This window comes from Myotis lucifugus, unplaced genomic scaffold, assembly GCF_000147115.1.
Source record: "Myotis lucifugus unplaced genomic scaffold, Myoluc2.0 scaffold_15, whole genome shotgun sequence".
In the NCBI taxonomy this organism is placed as follows: Eukaryota; Metazoa; Chordata; class Mammalia; order Chiroptera; family Vespertilionidae; genus Myotis; species Myotis lucifugus.
The window spans coordinates 2,113,882-2,133,774 of record NW_005871063.1 but is presented as its reverse complement, the minus strand read 5'-3'; the positions used below and the strand labels follow the sequence as shown (position 1 = coordinate 2,133,774).

General features: G+C 40.5%; 1 protein-coding gene across 4 annotated transcripts in view; it reads left to right on the top strand.

Moving 5' to 3' along the window:
• The window catches only part of CDK6 (cyclin dependent kinase 6), a 212,262-nt gene that overhangs the window by 89,559 nt on the left and 102,810 nt on the right, over positions 1-19,893 (top strand). For all 4 annotated transcript variants that reach the window (XM_014452397.2, XM_006084953.3, XM_006084952.3 and 1 more), the window contains exon 4: positions 17,426-17,593. In XM_014452397.2, coding sequence (XP_014307883.1) covers positions 17,426-17,593 — 168 coding nt within the window. The remainder of the gene's footprint in view (positions 1-17,425; positions 17,594-19,893) is intronic.

Here is a 19,893-nt window from a genome sequence, read left to right as displayed (position 1 = left end):
AACTACAAATGAAATATATGTGACAGATAGTGAAATCTCATAGCTAGGCTTTTAAATGTTGAAAACTTTCCATTTCTATTGTGCATTTTGTCTATTAAAAATGCATAAAATACAATGCCAGAAGAGAAAAGAAGTTTTATAAACTAAAAGGAAGAAAAACTTTTAGCTATCTTTTAGCTTCATAAATACATAGAGTCTTATGTGTAGGGGGGTATAAATACCACATTCCTCTTAGATGTACTATAAAAGTACATTTTAAAAAAGCAAACTACATTCAAGTATAAGCTGTTAAGGAAACACCAGCACTGGCAAGCCTGGTATCTCTTGGCAAACCAACAAGTATCATGTTTGACAAAGTGAGATGATCCTAAAATCTGTGCTAAGAAGTTGCCTGCTCACAGCCAAATGAAACGTTTCAGAAACCATTTTGAAAGACTGTGTATGCTGATTCCAACAAGCAGCAGGAAAGAAGCAGGGATTGGAAATAGTGAGACAAGATAGTGTCTTGTTTTGATGGGTGCAACTCGGGTTTTTACATTGGTTAGTCTGCCTGCAAACTTAATGCTTTTGACTCTCAGCCTAAAGGAAGTTTGGGATTATCCTGAGAGGTCATTGTTGACTTAGCTTTCATTCTAAAATATTTCAACAGTTAAGCTAAGTATGAGTCTAAAAACAACCCAAAGTTATTTATATCATTGCCCCTTCCCTAAAATGGATTGTTTCATTGTCTTTCAGAACCAACTCTCTAGCTTTTACTTTAAATATTAGAAGTATACAATTTATTGAGTCACTTATTCTTCTGTAGGATCTGTGTCAGGACGTGGAGGTTAAAAACAAAACCTGAATAAGTTGTACTTATAATTTTTAAGCAGCAGTAATTTACTGAGGACATAATACTGTTAATATAATTTAGAAAAGGATGTATCATTTCTTAGAAGATTATGATGCTTTGTTCTTTCTGTTTCTATGAAGTATTTTTTAAATGATCCTTATAGGGTTTTTCTCATTTCACAAACTTTATCAAAGACTTACCGAATTTTATATTTTCCAAAGATTGCTGGCTACTGACTTAAAACTGTGGTTAGCCCTGACCGGTTTGGCTCAGTGGATAGAGCGTCGGCCTGCAGACTCAAGGGTCCCAGGTTCGATTCCAGTCAAGGGCATGTACCTTGGTTGCGGGCACATCCCCAGTGGGGAGTGTGCAGGAGGCAGCTGATCGATGTTTCTCTCTCATCGATGTTTCTGGCTCTCTATCCTCTCCCTTCCTCTCTGTGAAAAATCAATAAAATATATATATATATATATATATATATATATATATATATATATATAAACAACAACTGTGGTTGGTAAAAGGTGTGTGTGTGTGTGTGTGTGTGTGTGTGTGTGTGTGTGTTTAATTTTAACTGGCTACTCCAGTGGAACACAAAAAAGTAAAAATCATCCACATGCTACCACTTAAAACACTCAATATTACAAAAGCAGAAATATCTTCTTTTAATATCCTCCTTCCTACCCCCACATCCAGAGGCAACAACCTGTAACTGTAGCTAATCACCTTCCAAACATTTTTATATGTATTTAGACAGGTTTGCCAGATTTAGCAGATAAAATAAAGACATTCTGTTAAATTTGAATTTCAGGTAAACAACAGATACTTTTTTTAGTTTAAATATGTCCCATGTAATATATAGGATACATTTACATTTAAAATTATTTGTTGTTTATTTGAAATTCACATTTAACTGAATGTCCTATATTTTACCTGGCCACCCTAATGCAGACATATCCACCCATAGTATATAAACACGTACACATTTATCAAGCTGTATGTATCCCTCTAAGGCTTAGCCTTTCACTATTGATTATCTCAGTTATATGTTAGAATTACTCGGGTTCTTCCTAATGGTTACCTGATATTACATTGTAGACTCATCATAATTTAACTGTTCCCCTATCGGTAGACATTTTAGGTGTGTGTGTTTTTGTGTGTGTTTTTTTCTGTTTCAGACAAAATAGCATGGATCCTCTTCGTATTGACTTGTAAATTTGTGCTGTTGGTTCTGTAGGATGCATTCCTAGAAGTGGAATTGCCAGGCTATAGCATATTTTTAAAACATTGCTTGTGCATTTCCTTTATACCTATTCACTGGGGCCCAACGCTTGAGCAGCTGAAGCTCCCCGCCAGCGGAAGCTGGTAGGCACCTTGCTTGACCTCACAGAATCTCCCCCTCGTTGTCAGCTCCTTGAGACCAGGCGTGCTTATTTTTCAGCCTAGCACAGCGCCTGCCACAGAGTTGGCCCGTGAGACAAATCCAGAATGAATGAATATGAATTTACTCAGGGGGGCTGTGAGAAATGAAATAATGTATGCGAAGTGCCTGGGGAAAAACAATGTCTGTAAAATGCCTGGGATGCTCCTTTACGTTTCTCACCCCATCCCCACTTCCAGTTTCTTCTTCAGGGTGAAGGGCCTCTAAGCTGGTAAGGGGGAAACATGGTTACAGTAAAGTAGAAGAAGCTCTGTAACAGCACTATTGCTAAGAGTGCTGCGGGATAGAGAAGGGGGGCACCACCCGGCCGGAGTGGCTCAGTGGTTAAGCGTAGACCTATGAACCAGGAGGTCATGGTTGGATTCCCCTTCAGAGCACATGTCTGGGTTGCAGGCTCAAGCCCCAGTGTGGGGCATGCAGGAGGCAGCCAATCAGTGATTCTCTCTTACCATTGATGTTTCTATCTCTCCCTCTCCCTTCCTCTCTGAAATCAATACAAATGTTGTTGTTTTTTTTAAAGAAGGGGAGCACTTCGCTTAGCCTGTGGGTGTGAGAATTGCCCGGGACTTGGCCAAGGTCTACTTAAAGTAAATCTAGAAACACAAATTGGAAAGAGCCTGATAGACAAGTATATATGTTGGGGGTAGAGCAATGGAGGGAACATTCTCGGCATGGGAATAGCATTGCAAAGGAACAAAGCTGTAACACAGCATGTCACCTTCAGAGCATGGACACAGCCGGAAATGAAATCAGACCTACTTAGGTAATCAGACATTTAAGTGCTTTAGGTAGCCAGCTAGGTTCTACCTCTGTCATAGAGAACAGGAGGGGACTTCTGTGTGATTCAGGTTGACATTTTAGGAATATCATTTAGCCAACACTGTGGGAAAAAGCTTACAGATGTTAATCTAAAGACAGGAGCTACCTGTATTGGAGCACTATTACAGTCATCCAGGAAGGGATACTGGCGACTTGACAAGGACTGTGGAGATGAGAGAGAAGGGCTGGTTTGAAAGGTAATTTAGAAACTGATTATGTGGTTGAGAAGAGAGAAGGGATCTAGAATGTCTGTCAGATTTCTGGAGCAATCATTTGTGTGCACGGTGGTACCGTTATACAAGTTAAGAAATTCAGGTTGAGGAACAGATTTGATGGAGGTGAAGAAACTGTGTTGTTTTGGGGATCATATTGAATTTGTAGTTGTTATGGAATGTTCTAGAAAGCATGAGCAGGAAGCATTGAAGTTTGCACGTTTGAAACTCAAGAGAGCTATCCCAGCTGCCATTGTGACTTGGAATGCCTCAGATTATGACTAACTCATAGTTGGAGCCATGAATGAATGAGATGAGGAGGTGAAGACAATTTAGAATTTAAGATATTTATGAGACACTTGATTGGGAACACAAACAAATGGTGAATGTTTGCAGTAACCATTGCGGACAACAGAAAAGGGAGCTTAGCAGGGACCCACAGAAAGTAATACTGAAAGCCCAGATGAAATCAGCGACCATGATTTGTAACCACTCTTTTGTGTGATGGTTTTCCCTCAGCGGTTTTAATTATGGGAGTAGGGATGGGCAGGTAGCTACTAAGATGAGGCCTTAGAACAGCGGTTCTCAACCTGTGGGTCGCGACCCCTTTGGGGGTCGAACGACCCTTCACGGGGGTCGCCTAAGACCATCGGAAAACACATATATAATTACATATTGTTTTTGTGATTAATCACTATGCTTTAATTATGTTCAATTTGTAACAATGAAATTGGGGGTCACCACAACATGAGGAATTGTATTAAAGGGTCGCGGCATTAGGAAGGTTGAGAACCACTGCCTTAGAAGATCCATGTAAGGCGAAATGGAGGATGATTTTATGGTTACCTGGAAAGAGAATGTTCAAAAAAAAACAACTGGGAGTTTTAAGTGAGCCAGGTAAAGATTTGAAGACAAGAGGGACATGTTTGTGACAACAGCCAGTCCAAGGAGTGACCGGATACTCTTAAGACTAAGAGTTTCCTAGCCACAGCGTTGCCCCTGTTTCCCTGGACAATTCATATTGTAATGCCTATTTTAATTACCTTGCTGGATTGTTCCTTGTAAGAGAGTCCTTACCTTCTTCACCTCGTGCTCATTCTTGCCATGGTGAGTAGCTCTTCAGTCCCACTTGGCCTACAGATCCCTTTTCCTCTTGGCCTCCATGCTTTTTCCTGACTAGCTATGACCACCCAGAGCCTCTTCTTCCTGTAGATGGAAGAAGTTATTCGTGAGGAGCATATGGGCCTCCTCCCCCCTAGAGATACATTTGCTGCCTCTCTCCTAACAGGCTGCAGCTTAAAATTTCAGTCCTTGCAACAACACAAAAGCAAAAATGTTGAAGTGCCGCCTCTTCTGAGGCCCCCATAAACAGCTGTGCATGCAGCTGCACCCAGAACAGATAATACGCACAGATGTGTTTATGGGAAGGAGGCACGAATACTCTCTGTGTTGTTTTCGGCTTCTCACCACGGCAAGGATTTCTTCTCTCCTTCAAGGAAGAGGTACGTTGTGGTAAGCAGTGTTTTATGACCTGTAATAAAAACCCTTGTAAAGACCATTTTTTGACCAAATGAAGCTAAGTGTTCTTTTCAGAGTCCCCGCCTGTGCCTCTCCCCCTCTCTGTATTGGAATGCACACAGTTCAGCATTAATGGATCGCATGAGGAAATAATATCGCAAATTCTAGTTCCTATTTGTTAAGCTGGGAAAGCAACCAAACTTATGTAAGAAAGTTCATTAGTAATGTTTTTTCCTACTCAGCAGTAGCTTCTGAATATGTATGTTCATTAAGTAAAAATGTATATTGCATTTTTATAGTGCATGGTTATTATCCCATGAAAGCACCCATGGGACCGTGTGAGGGAACCTCAACAGTTGGAGGCCCCACAGAGAAATCAGTTCAAGAATGGGTAAAAAGTAACTTAAAGCCACCCTAGAAAGTTTAGTTATTTACAGAAAGAGACAATACATTCAGCGAATAATAGCAGATTATTTCTTTTTTTTAAGAATATGTTTGTATTGATTTCAAAGAGGAAGGGAGAGGGAGAGAGAGATAGAAACATCAATGATGAGACAGAATCATCGATCAGCTGCCTCCTGCATGCCCCACACTGGGGATCGAGCCCATAACCCGGGCATGTGCCCCAATCGGGAATCGAACCGTGACTTCCTGGTTCGTATGTCCATGCTCAACTACTGAACCACATCAGCCATGCCAGATGATTTCTAAGGACCTTCTATACTTAGCAATCTGTAGACTTTCAAAATTAAGAACAGGTGACTTCATACTTGATTTAATTAAAGTAATAAATATTTACAGATTATATCCTTTAATAGGCACACAATTGCATTTTTTTAATTTTAATAATGATTGGGAAGATGGGAGGCTGTCCACGTACTAACTGGAGAAAACTAGATAGATCTGAACTTACTGGAGTGTGGCCAGATGCCATTGATAATGGTGGGTCCTCTTCTTATTTAATGGTACCAGTTCCAAACCTGTTACGCAAACTGGGAAGTTAACACATTGTTTTTAGTCCTTATTAGCAGCCTGAAAGAGAATGTTGTCTGACCCATTTATAAGGCTAGATGCTAGGGGAGGGGATGTTATATAACAGGCCCAAAGTTACCCAGTGTGTAACCTAGAGAGGTAGTAGAGCCCTCAAAAGATGTCCCATTAAAGTTGACCCGTGAAAATAAACATTAACATTCTACATTTGTCTCTTGAATTGTCTTTCCCCTTGCTTCCCCTTTCGAACATTTCTAGTTCAGACCCTTACTGTCTTATGTCCAGAGTAGAATAAATGCCTCCTGATAGCACCTCCCGTCCATTCTATATACCCATAATAGCATGGCATTCTTTCACACATTTTCACTAGTTTCCCATTGACTACCAGGTAAGACACTATAAACTGCCTACACCAGCCCAGCAAGAAAGCCCTTTGCAGTGTGGTCCCAGTTAGTAGTGCGCCCTCCAAGGGCTGTTTCTGGTCTCCAATACCTAATCACTTGCTCTCCTCTAAGCCCCTGCTCGTATGGTCGTCCAGGCAGATGCTTCCCCAACCAAATCTAATAGTAGCCCCCCTCCAAACTGGCTTTCTCTTCCATGCTTACTCAGTGCTGTGTTATTTGTGGTCCTTGCCACATACTGACTTGAAGCGTGTACGTGCATATTTATGTCTTCTCTCCCCAGGAAAAAAGGAGCTCCCCGGGTTCCTGTCTTCAGTGCTCGTGTATAACATCGCCGAGTACAATGCCTTACACATAGTAGGGGCTTCATATTTCTTTTGTATGAATGGTAGCACTTCATTATGAGCATGTACTTTACACTATATAAAGTACTTAGAAGCATGGAACAGACTGACAAATTTCAGAGGGAAGGTGGTGGTGGGGGTTAAGGGTGATGAGATTAACCGGGGAACTTATATGCATACTAGTGACCCAGTGCACGGATTCGTGCACATTGCAAGGAAATTAAGTAGAAGGTGGCCAGTGGGGTGGGACTGGTCGAGAAGGGCTGGACATGCCTTGGAGCCAACCTCCCTCAGTCCCTATCGGCTTCTGCAGAGTGAGCGGGGTCCCTCCAGCAGGTGGGGTCCCTCGGTCTGTCCTACGGGGATCGGGCTGAAACCGCCTCTCTGACATCCCCCAAGGGGTCCCAGAGTGTGAGAGGGCACTCTGCAAAGTTGCTGTCGTACAGGGTGTGGAATGCAAATGCAAGTGTGCAGTAAACCAGATTCAGGGCAGACAGTGCCCCAGCAACAACATAACCCATGGCCGAAGGTGGAATCACGTGGCCCCACGAGGAATCAGGCTCCCTCCTCTCTGGTCTCGGGGTGTGTCACCTGAGAACTGCTGCTGCCAAGTCACTGCAGCTCTGCAGCTTCTGCGTTGAGCATCTGCCCCCTGGTGGTCAGTGTGTGTCATAGCAACCGGTCTGCCGGTCGGACAGTAGGAGGGACACTTAGCATATTCGCCTTTTATATATATAGATATGCACAGCCCATGGACACAGACAATAGTGTGGTGAAGGCTTGGGAGGGGCGAGTGCAGGGTGGAGAGGGTTGATGGGGGAAAACAGGGGCCATCTGTAATACTTTAAATAATAAAGATAAATTTTTTAAAGTACTTAAATATTTAATGTTCTACTTAATATATATTATTAAAATGTATACTAATTATTAAATATCTCCTTTTTGAGGTTGTTTCCTTTTTTATACCTGTGGAAATAAAGGCCCAAGAAGGTTATAAGTGACCTGCCTTAGATTATATAACTAGTAAGCAGAAATTCAGATCCATGCTTTTAGCTTTAAATTCAGTGCTCTTTCTTTTAAAGCGTACTGCTCTCAAAAACGGAAATTTACATCTCCAGAGCAGATCGCTCACTTAGGTTATATACATGGGCAAGAGGAATTTCTTTTGTACTTGTTTTGTGCCTCCACTTGGCAAGCATTTGATATATTCTTAGTGAATAACCAATAAACTACAATGAAGGATTATGGCCTTTTTCACTAACAACTCAGGAATCAGTTTAATTAGTGAAGCTGTTCGTATAACTCCTGTGCACAGAGCCTAGAGCAGAAGTCATTATACGTCATCTTCATGCCTTTCTGCAAACTATTCAGTGATTCGTCAAATCAAGTAGAATCAACAGATATGTCTGTGTAAGGTGCCTTATTGGATTCTTTGGAGAATATACAAATGCACCCCATTCCTGTTCCTCAGGGAATTCATAGTCTAGCTTAACAGCACTGGACAGTTTCAAAAAAAAAACCGAGAATAAATATATAATATAGAACCGTCAGATTTCTCTGTGTAGTCTTACGATGGTGGCAGGGCAGGATTTATCCTAATTTTTATAAATGAAAAAACAGGTTCAGAAAAGTTGGGACTTGGTTAGTCAGTTAACTAGTGGTTAAGGTGAAATGGAACTTAGTCACTGGAATGAAATGGAAATGGAAATAGCACTGGATTTAGAGACCACACTTTGAGAAATACCAGTGTGACAATATGAAATTAAACTATTAGAAGAGTGGTCCAATTTTGTATCCAAGAAATGACTCAGGCAAAGTGATTTGATCCACAGAATGCTTCTCTTAGGGATGAGAGAGGCTAAGTGATTTGCTTAGAGTCATAACCCCAGCTGAGAAAGTGCTAAAACCCATGTCTTTTGATGGGCAAGTTGCTAAAAGAATTCTGAATAGGGGTGGAAAAGTAGAAAGGAAACCTCCTTCACCATTTTTATTCCATACTGCCGTGTTCATTTTAGGCCTAGAATATTATACTTCTAAAATAATGAACCAAAAGTTTTAATACACATCTGAAGATGTTTTAATGGCTAATAGGTAGGAATAGTGACTTATATGCCATACCTCTTGGGGTCCTTATTCCCTAATCCAAATCTGCTTTTTCTGATTCCCCTGTCGTTTTATCACCTGCTGAAGTTTTCCTCCCTGGAAGGAGTCAGTGGTTTTGTTTTTTTAAGCTCACGGCTTTTATAGATTTCATGGTCATTTTCCAATTAGGTTGGTACTTGCTTCATTATGAAAGGCCATTGGACATTTATTGACACCTGTTGATACAGTGTGCTAAGATTCTAGTGTATCTGGAGTAAGAGGGATGAGAGCAGACCCTACTCTCAGAAGACGGGGCCAGGCCATAGAGCAGTGAGTGAGTAAAGATGGCACAAGTCCACAGGAGTTCCAGGAGGCGAGGCCAGAGTTAGGTGGACTTTGTCTGAGGGTGATCAGGCATGAGAATGATCTGGTAGGATCAAGTTTGCATGTTAAAAAGGTCATACTAGCTAGAGTGTTAAGAATGGATTTGAGGGACAAGATCAGTGGGAAACAGTAAGGAATACATGTAAGGAACGGTGAGGACCAGACCCACTATAGTGGGGACTTCACAAGTATAGGAAGTGTACGGAAAAAAAATATGACAAAACTTTACTGTGGGAGGCAGAAGACTTGAAGAGAGAACCACAGCATGTGTAGAAAGGAAAGACAGTATTGTAAAAGTATATAATTTTAGTTAAGTTAGATTTGTTAAAATAAATTTCAACTGCAAGTTACAGAACACTCAGTGAACAACAAAATGGCTTTAAGTAAGGGCATTATCGTTGATGTAACGCCAAGGCCAGAGGTGGGCAGCCCCAAAGTTGATTAGCTATGTCATCAAAGATCCAGACTCTTTTTCTCATTACTCTCTGGCATTTCAAATGTGCAGAGCTGTCTTCCTTCCTTTCTGTTTCAAGATGGTTCTACTGCAAGTTCATGCCCTCAAGCAATAGCATTTAGTATAAGATTTGCGGAGGAGAGGAGGACGTTCACCAGAGAGTTTTATACTATGATCCTCTTATAAAAGAAAAAATTACTTACCAGAACTCTATAGCAGACATACATCCTGCCCATACATCTCATTGGCCAGGACTGGGTCTCATGTCCATCCCTACATCAATTCCTAGCAAATGGGAATGTGATTGCCTTGGACCAGTCCTTCATAGCTGACAACCAATAATGTCTGCTATAGTAGGAAAATGATAATATGTTCCACGCTATGGAAAACAACTTCTCTAATACATTACCTCATTTGGAGAGAAGGGAAGTATGTGATGAGGGGAACATTCTCAAAAGAGGGAATTGAGAGGGAGAACGGGGAAAGATGAGAAGATATTTCTACCAAATATAGCCATTATAAAGCATAATATTTTGTTTTTGTTCATTGTTTTTTACTGTTGGCAGTACTACAAATGTCCCCCAGTTTCCCCCCTTTACCCACCTCCTAGCCCCTGCCGCACCCGAGGACTTCACACTATTGTCTGTGTTCATTGGTTATGCATGTATGTATATGAGGTCTTTGGTTAATCTCTGCCTGTCTCCCCCACCCACTCTGAGAGTTGTCAGTCTGTTCCATGCCTCTGGACCTATTCTGTTCGTCAGTTTATTATATTCATGAGATTTCACTTCTAAGTGGGGTCATGTGATATTTGTCTTTCTCCGACTGGCTTCTTTCATTCGGTATCATACTCTCCAGGTTCATCCATGCTGTCCCAATGTTTTTAAAATTTTATATTATAAAGAATATGTGTTGAAATGGAGAAATATCCACAGTATATTGTTAAATGATTTTTAAAGGATTATAAAACAACTAGTGGCCTGATGCACGAAATTCATGCACATTAAAAGGGAATTAATTAGAGGAAATATTTTAATATTGCTATTTGCCCTTTCTCTATTATAGAAGTGTCAGAGTTGAAAGGAAATTAGTAAAATGTGTATGAAAATCTCCCTCCTGTCAGAGTCTGGGGCACGCCGCAGGACCTAGAGTCAAGTCTCAGCCCACCACCTGCACTTGCTTTGAAAACACAGGAGACCCAGGCCCTGCAGGCCCCAACCAAATTGGGTGAGACCCAGATCTGGCTGGCCCCACCCCTGTCAAGCCCCTCTGGGCGGGGGGTGCAAACTCAGGTCCCCGAGCCTGGTGCTGGGCGGGGGACATGGCCTGAGGTCCCCCGGCCTGGTACTGGGGCGGGGGGCGCGGCCTTAGGTCCCCTGTAAAGCCCCGCAGGGTGGGGGGTGTGGCCTGAGGTCCCTCGCCCTGGCCAGGCGCCATGCAGCCTCAGGTCCCTGCTGTTTGGTCATGACGTTATGGCATCCCAGCTAATATGCATATTCTTCTATTATATAGATAGATGTTTATAGAACAAAAACTATTTGAGTCGTTAGCCAACAACCTAGGCACCTTATACTTTGTATATTCTTAATTATACAACGCTGGTTGTTATAGCCTTCTCCCAAGAAGTTAAAATTAGCATTGCATATTTGTAGTTTCAGTTCCTGATGACTTTCCGCAGTGGGTTAGTAATAGCCATCAAGATGAGGTAATGCTTTCTTCTTCCAGACTGTCCATTGTTCCTCAAACACCAACACCGTTTCCAGGATTGGTGAAAATCTGTCATTCTTTTTTCTAGTTAGTTGAGATAGGTTCTTTACTTACTCAGCATTATCATTACTTTCAGGAGTGAATTATTTTCATTCTCTCTTCAGGATACATATTTTATTAATAAAATCTATATACAAAGCCACTTTTATTATGCTTTTATCTAGTGCCTAGGAGCAGTAAAAATAGAAAGCCAGCACTTGCAATTAGAGGCCTTGCATTTGTTTCTGCTGAGTCCCAAGGCGATGTGTCACCTTGCTCAGTTATCTGCTTCCCCTGCCTCTGCCAGTGCACCCCCCACACACACTGTGCTGAAGTCACTGGTTATAGGGCACAGCTTGACTGCTCTTCTTTGGAAAGAGCTCACAAGTGTCTCTTGTAGCTTGTCTCCCGGTTCTTCCATTTATTGCTTGCTTTGAATTCACCAAAAATTACAACTTCCCAAGTGATCTGAAGTTTTAAAGAACTTGCTTTAACCCTCCTTTGGCCTTGTCAGGGTTTGTTTTGCCCTTCGTGATTTTGGAGAAGGCATTCTTTGGGTGCTCCTGAGGACTGAAATGAGAAAGAAGGAGTTTCTGCAACCTGTTGTTGTCATTGGTGAATTGACCAGTGTAAGCATAAGGAGCCCCTGCCAAGTTCTGACCTAGAGTAAAAGGTGTGCATGATGCAGTCACCTTGCTGCTGTGACTTACATCAGCATCTCCCTGAGTGCACAAGTGGAGGGAGTGAAGAGCCTGCCTCACTGGCTGTCCAGGACCTAATCATGGCTTTGTTATTCTCTACTTCATGGCTTATGTAGTAATACTGTTCCACATTTTATGGGAGAACTGGGATTCTTAAAAGATCCTGAGATTAGATCCACCAGTTCCACTTGTGGGTACATATATCCAAAAGAATTGAAAGCAGGGTCTCAAAGACATACTTGTACGCCCATGTTCATAGCAGCATTATTTAGAATAGCCAAAAGGCAGAAGCAACCCAAGTATTCATCAACAGATGAATGGATAAGAAAAATGTGGTCTATTCATACAAGTGAGTATTACTCAGCCTTAAAAAGGAAGCTGATGTATGCTACACAGGGATGAACCTTGAAGACGTTATGCTAAGTGTAATAAGCCAGTCACAAAAATACAGGATGATTGCACTTACTAGTATATGAGGTATCTAGAGTAGTCAGATTCATAAGGCCTGAAAGCAGAAGGGTGGTTGCCAGAGTCTGGGCAGGGAGAGAGAAATGGGGAGATATTTAATGGGTATAGAATTTCAGTTCTGATAGATGGAAAAGTTCTAAAGATTGGTTGCACAACAGTGTGAATATACTTAGTACTAAACTGTGCACTTAAAGTGGTTAAAATGGTAAATTTCATGTGTATTTGATTTTGCAACTAAAAATTATATATATATATATTAGTTATCAGCAAAATTATAAAAAATGAAAAGATCCTGGGACTAGCCCTCATTATTGTCAGTAGTCCTCTACTTTCTCTATGACTTTATCATCAACTGTTATGTATAGGCTCCTGTGATCTTTCACTTCTCTTCCTGTAATCATAACCCTTACCAGAAGTCAACATGTTATCGGTTCAGTTTAAAAAACCTTTGTTATGTGTGATCTGTTTTAAACTGTAACCTCCTCTGATACCCTTCATAGGAAACAGTAAATCATTGTAAAGACAATTCTGTCGAAACATGGAGACAAATTTGAAAAGACTGTGGTTTACACATTATAAGGAGGGGAAAAATGATTATCTTTGTCTAAAAGTTGTATATGTCTTATTTTAAATTGTTTAATAGATAAACTAAGCATGTATATTTTTGTGGCTAAAACTGTAAGGATGTGAATATGGCACTTCAATTAAGTAGATATATCCAAAAATTATCTATTGAGAGCTGTCATTTCTGTGATTTACTGTGTGGGATAAATTGAGTGTTTTTAGTATATTTTGGACCTATTTATACTATTTTGTAGTTGGAAAAAGACCCAGCAATAAAACTTTTTCCTTTTAGAAAAGTTTTTAGTTTATTTTGATTTTAAAGAAATAAGAGGGTTAAAGTTCTAGAACACTTGAAAAAAATTACAAGGCTTTAAAGATTTCAGACTGAAGTCCAGAGTCTTTTAGGGGAGTTGCCAAGGACAAAAACACCACCTAAAGTCACTGGAAAGTCAGACTTCATTCCACGATGCAGTCCTGTTGAAACATGCTTTCCCGTCATGCATTTCAGAAAGATACAGACTGAGGCCCCAGGTGACTGTTTATCATTAGGAAGGCTAGGTATTCAAACCTTTTCTTCCAGGACTGTGCGCTGTAACATAAAAAGGCTTAACCTACGTTTAACTTAAAGAGCCTTCATTGGCAGTATCTCCGCATTGTGTCACTAAGATTACTGTGAAATATTTGAGCCTTGTATATAACAGATTAATTTAGATTAACATCTTGAGGAGCTCATTTAAAAGTGTGTCTCATGATACTGTAAGTTGAGATAGAACAGATAATAAATGTAAGTAGAGAATCCTGGGAAATGCCTTTGATCGGAGCACTACCTGTGATTCTGAAGGAAAGGTGTTTTTTCATACCTTGTGTAGTGTTACGACTTATTCGTTCATATCATCCTCAAAAACTGGGACCATGTCTTGTGACCAGAGTTCCTGAGATAATTGAGTGCGTGTTTCTTTTGAGATTAGGTGTTCCAATGAGTGATGGTTAAAGCTGAGGGGGTCCCCAAATCATACTTACTACAGGTCCATTATGTTCATCAACTTACCTCACAATTAAATTACTGAAGGGAATGAGATTTTTGGCAAGATTTTTTTTTAAATTGTTAATTAATTCAAAGCTCACTAGTTCGAAACTCTTCTTGTGGCTAGATATTCTAGGTTTAAAAGAAAACCCTGTTTGCTAACAAAAAAAAAAACACACCAAAATCTGAAGAATGGTAATTCTTGTGTAGAACTAACTTTTCCTATATTTATAGGCATCACTTACATGGAATCAATTTCTAGTGCAAGTATGTGGATTCACACCGCTTAACCCGTGCTTAAATGCAATATTAAGTCATTTTCATCTGCGTTCCCCTTTAAACAAAGGAAAAGTAGACTCTTAGTACAAGTTCCAAAATAACACAACTAAAAACAAATAATGATTATGGTATATTGCAGGGTGGAAAACCTTGCAGCCATTAAAAATCAAATTGTATAAAAAACTTTTTTGTAGAAGTTTTGTTGTAGTGGCAACATATTTACAATGAATTATTACATTTTTTAAAAGAACCACAAAATAATATGTATAGAATAATAACCATTTTTATTTATAAACATTTCATATACTATGGCACAAATGTATAATATTTATATAAATTATATTATGATTATAGTACTTATGTAAATTATAATAATATAACCATATATTCTTTTTAAACCTACATCTGATTTTTGAAACACAGACAAGAAAGACACAAAAATTATTTAAGAGTGAAGATTTCTCTGTTCTCTATGGGGTAGGATTTTGAGTGACTTTTGTCCTTCCTATGGAATTTTTTAAAATTTTATAATTTATTGCATTAAGCATACACCAATTTTATAATTTTAAAAAATATATAGTGTGTGCTATAAATAAATGCACAAATAAAAGCAGTGCACATTTATTTACTCTGTAGTCCAGGATTTTTATAAAGTTAGATGAGCCTTATTATTAATTAATTAGTTCAGATTTTTAAATGTTTGTTCTGCTAATTTGCTGCTTCTTGTTTGGACAGTGACAACTGAGCCAAGCAGATTTATTCTTTGTACCACTTTAAATTGTTGGTACTCGGTATACAAGAAGCTAAAAATGATGAACCAGCATAACATTACTTTCGGTTAGTCATGCTATTTAAAATTTAGTGCTTACAAGTGTGTGCATATGTTTTCAATAAAGACTTATTTGCCACAGCGGAAGAGTACTTTCCTTAACGTTTTGTGCTTCATTTTCACACTCATGTTTATTCATTGTTGTTTGGCCTATAGTGGTTCTTAAGTCTCGAAGGACTGACTATAGGTGGACAGTACAGTCTTCTCCACAGTTTTCACCTTTGGAGATTCAGAAGATAGTAGGTTTCCCCTTATCCACAGTGGATGCCTGAAACCACAGTAGTACCAAACCCTATATAGACTATGTTTTTTCCTGTACTTACATACCTATGATAAAGTTTAACCTATCACTTAGGCACTGTAAAAGATTAACAATAACTAATAAAGTAGAACAGTTATAACATTATGCTGTAGTAAAAGTTATGAGAATGTGCTCACTCTCTCCCTCTTCCCCTTGCTCTCCCACCCCCAACCCATCTTTCTCTCTCTCTCTCTCTCTCAAAGTATCTGTTAACCAATCTAATGACTGAGAGGGCTACCAAGTGACTAACAGCCGGGTAGTGTATTCAATGTGGACACACTGGACAAAGGGATGGCCCGTGTTCCAGGGGGGACAGAGTGGAGCAGCACACATTTCATCCCACTACTCAGAAGAGCATTTAAAACATATGAATTGTTTATTTCTGGAATTTCCCGTTTAGTTTTTTAGGACCATAGTTAACTGTGGGTCATTGAAACAGTGGAGAGTGAAATGCGGGGAAGCGGGGAGGACTGTGCCCATCTAGGTGGATCTCAGGAAGATCCCAGTTCACGGTGTCATTGCATACCCACCCTTAGCCCTTTGTGCCCTGACCTGATGGCACTGACCACATTTTCCTGTGGTTGCTTGTGACTCTGTCTCCCCCAGGAAACAGTACATTTTGACAATTATCACAGTTAAATGATACCATGTGCCAGAAACTTCATAACCCCTTTGCATACAGTACTTCATTTAAATCTCATAATGGTGTGAAAGGAAGCACTATTTTCTCCATTATGTAAATAGAGAAGCTAAGGCTTCAATTGTAAACAAGCTGGGATGTGAAAACAGAACTCCCATCTCTAAAGGAAGAACTAGTACCTTAAACCAATAACCAAATATGCTGTTCTCAGCGAGGGGCTTAGTGGTCCAGCTGCTGATTAGTGTGTGTCCTCACACCACATCACCCCACAGCCGTGAAGCCCATGATGCTGCCTAATCATTTTTCTAACCTTTATATGAACAAGATAACGTCTGTCCTCCCTTGTATACACCATTCTCACAATATTTTGAGAGGTAGATCAATCTTATTAACCCCAGATTTCAGAGTATCGTCTCACGGTCAAATTTTGAATTCCTACTTTCAGACACTGTTTCTGAGTTTTAAATCTTCTATCTAATTTTATCAGTTCTAAAATTAGAAAGAGATGTGATTTTATTGGTTTATTTTCTGAATGCCCCCTGCTTTATGCTGGTTAAGTATGGCCATAACAGCTACCATGTATTGAATGCTTGCTACTATGCTTAGTGCTTTACAAACAATGATCCTACAAAATAGGTTTTGGTACTTTGCCATTTTACAGATGGGAAAACTGAGGCTCAGCGAGGTTAAATGGCTTATCTGGTTGTACCCACTACTCGTCCCATCATTGATCTGATAAAGGAGTGCATTGGGAATTTGAATTCACTTTTTCTGGACTTTCTGAAACAAAACTGTCTCTTGCTAGTGGTGTGACTTTGGGCTAATTACGTACTGTGTATCACTTTCTTGACTTGTAAAATGGGGTGATGATATTATTTACCTTAATGTTGTGGTCTGGATTGAGTGAGCTACTAAATAGAAGTTACTTAGAACAGTGCTTGACACAATGTCAGCTTAATATGTGGTGCTATAAAATAATAATTACTATGAATATTATTATTCACTAGACTTCAACTATTGAGATCAAATACTAAACCATATAGAAGTATACAAAGTAAAAAATATTCCCCTCTCCCCATCACCTCTCCCAGTTCCTCTCCCCAGCATTAACCACTGACACCAGTTTGGTATATGTTCTTCCAGAATATTTCCTATGCCATCTGAAACTATTTTTAAATTGTCCTTTCATTAATAAAGTACAGCTCCAGAGTAACCATTTTTGTAGTGATCTTGAGAATGGGAGAGTCGAGAGGTAGGAAGGGAGACAGATTCATTCATTCAGCAAATGTTTCTCAAATGCTTTCTGTGTGCCAGGCACTCCCCTGAGCGCCGAGGGCTTGGCAGGTTGCACTTCTGTTTTGACTGTGTATTGATTTTCTCCTTTGGTCTTATTTAGGATATGATGTTTCAGCTTCTCCGAGGTCTGGACTTTCTTCATTCTCACCGAGTAGTGCATCGTGATCTAAAACCACAGAACATTCTGGTGACCAGCAGCGGACAAATAAAACTGGCTGACTTCGGCCTTGCCCGCATCTACAGTTTTCAGATGGCTCTGACCTCAGTGGTGAGTGAGAAAGTGCTGTTCTGTCCTTAAACTCGTTTTTCCTCTTTTGGATGATAAACTTCCCCCATTCCCTGCCCCCAGTGTTGTTATTACCGGTGGTCAGCTGGAGGGCAGAACCTCTGCACTGTTTTCTATAGCCCTGGGGAGGAGGAAAGCATTCTGCTCACAGCTACAGACACATCGGGCTGGGCTTGTTGTGGGCAGGGCCCTTTGCAGAAATAGCTTGTTGCATCTTAGCCACTAGAAGGAATCAGTTACAAATTTCCAAATGCTGTTTGTCATAACGCTCTTTTCAGAGCTGCGTATATATAATGTCAGGGGGAAGCACAGTCCAAGGTCGGGGAAAAGAGAGCACCAGGAACCTTGACCTGTCTGCAGCATCCTGGTGGGAGGAGCAGCCAGGGTGCCTGCACAAGGGTGTGAAAGCACTCCTATGAAGCTCTGCTGTCAACTGTGCAAAAAAAAAAAATTAAATGTGCATTGAACTTGGCTGGCCCATAAACCAGTAGCACCACCCTGCCGGGCACAGGCTCAGCCAGGCCAAAAGAGAAAGGGCTCTGTTTTGCTAAAGCATTACAGTTATGATATCCTGTTCTATGTCTCATTCAGACCCAAAAAAACAAAATAGCTATTGACTTTGGTGTAGCTTCTATTTCTCCTTCTAGTTCATTGTTTCTGAGATGAATTTTTATAAACTTCTGCACCCAAAAGATAAAAAGAGGAGCCTGGATGTAGGCACTGATAACCCTGCTCTTTGAAAAGCCTGCTTTACATACAGTGAATTCATGCATAGGTTTAAAAAATAAGCAAGGAATGCCCTTTGCTGTGCTACTGATCTGGGGCATCGAGTTGATGTGGAGGATCCCTTTGATTCTATGATGACTATAGAAATGGCCCTCAAAGCATTAGATTAAGCCTTAAGACAATCCTCTCGGGTAAATATGTCATTTTTCACATATAACCCAGCTTTTTTATGTTTTATTTTCATTGAGTTCTGCCTTAACATGGTTCAAGTACAGTTGACAAACAATATTATATTAGTTTCTGGTGTGCAGCATAGTGATTAGACATTTCTATAACTTATGAAGTTATCCCCACCCCCGCCCCCATATGTCTAGTACCCACTTGACACCATACATATGGGAGGGAGACTGGGGGGATGGGTGGAAAAGGGGAAGGGATTCATACATACAAGTTGCTAGTTGTAAAAACAGCCTCAGGATGTGAAGTACAGCACAGGGAGCATACAGTGCCCTTTATGTTTAGCATCTTTAGCCTCGAAGTGGTTCTCCATCAGGGGCAGCACCCTCCCGGGGGTGGAGCGTCGTTGAGAAATGTATGACCGTGCCTTGTGATCACAGTGACTCGGGGGATGGAAGCGGCTACGAGGAGGCTGATACTCTGCACAACAAAAATTGTTTCCCCACATTCCATTAATGCCTCAGCTGAGAAGTAGAAAGTTGGGAGTTAGAAATTCTCTGAGAGAGGTAACTTGCCTTAGAAAGACGTTCAGTTTACAAAAGTCTTCTGCTTCCAAACCCCTGGAATGGGGATACTACAACCTGCACATGTGAGGTTACATACTTTCCCCAACATTACATACTTTAGCAAGCATGTCAAACTCACGTTTAAATGAGGCATGCGGCCCACCCGCCATGAGTTTGACATACTTTACCTAGAGCATCTGAATTTTGAAAGGGGATTCCTTGGAAATGTGTCCCCATTATTATTGAAAGATACATAGTACTTGTCTCCTCTTTGTCCAGCATGCACCATCGTTTCTGAGAAGACCAGGCACAGGATGATGTTTAAAGGACACGCCTCAGTTTTGGGCTGGGTCAGGCAAGCCTTGTATTCTTATATAATCACACCAGAAAGGGCTGAGTCTGTGTGCTTCCAAGTGGGAAGGGTGAGGTAGGCTGCAGGCTTCCCCAGGAAGTACTTGCGCATGTTGTAGCAGGACCCTGGGGAGAAGCTTGAATAGGCTTGATGATCCGGACAGTCATCCCAGGAGCAGATGGGAGGAACTGGTCTCCTTGAGGACATTAATTGAGGGAAGAATGAGCCATCACTGAGACACTTTATTTTGATTCCCCTAACTGGGTACTAAAACCCATAAATAAAAACAGGAAACTCAATTGGTTTTGATTTTTTTTTTCTTATTAAATTTGAGGAATGGTAGCCCAGCTTGTGGGTAACTTCAATTAACATTCCATGCTTGCCGAAAGTTGATAGGTCCAGACAGGAAAATGCAGGCCAATTATTTCAGAGAGAAAAGCGGGAAGGCAATCATAAATAAC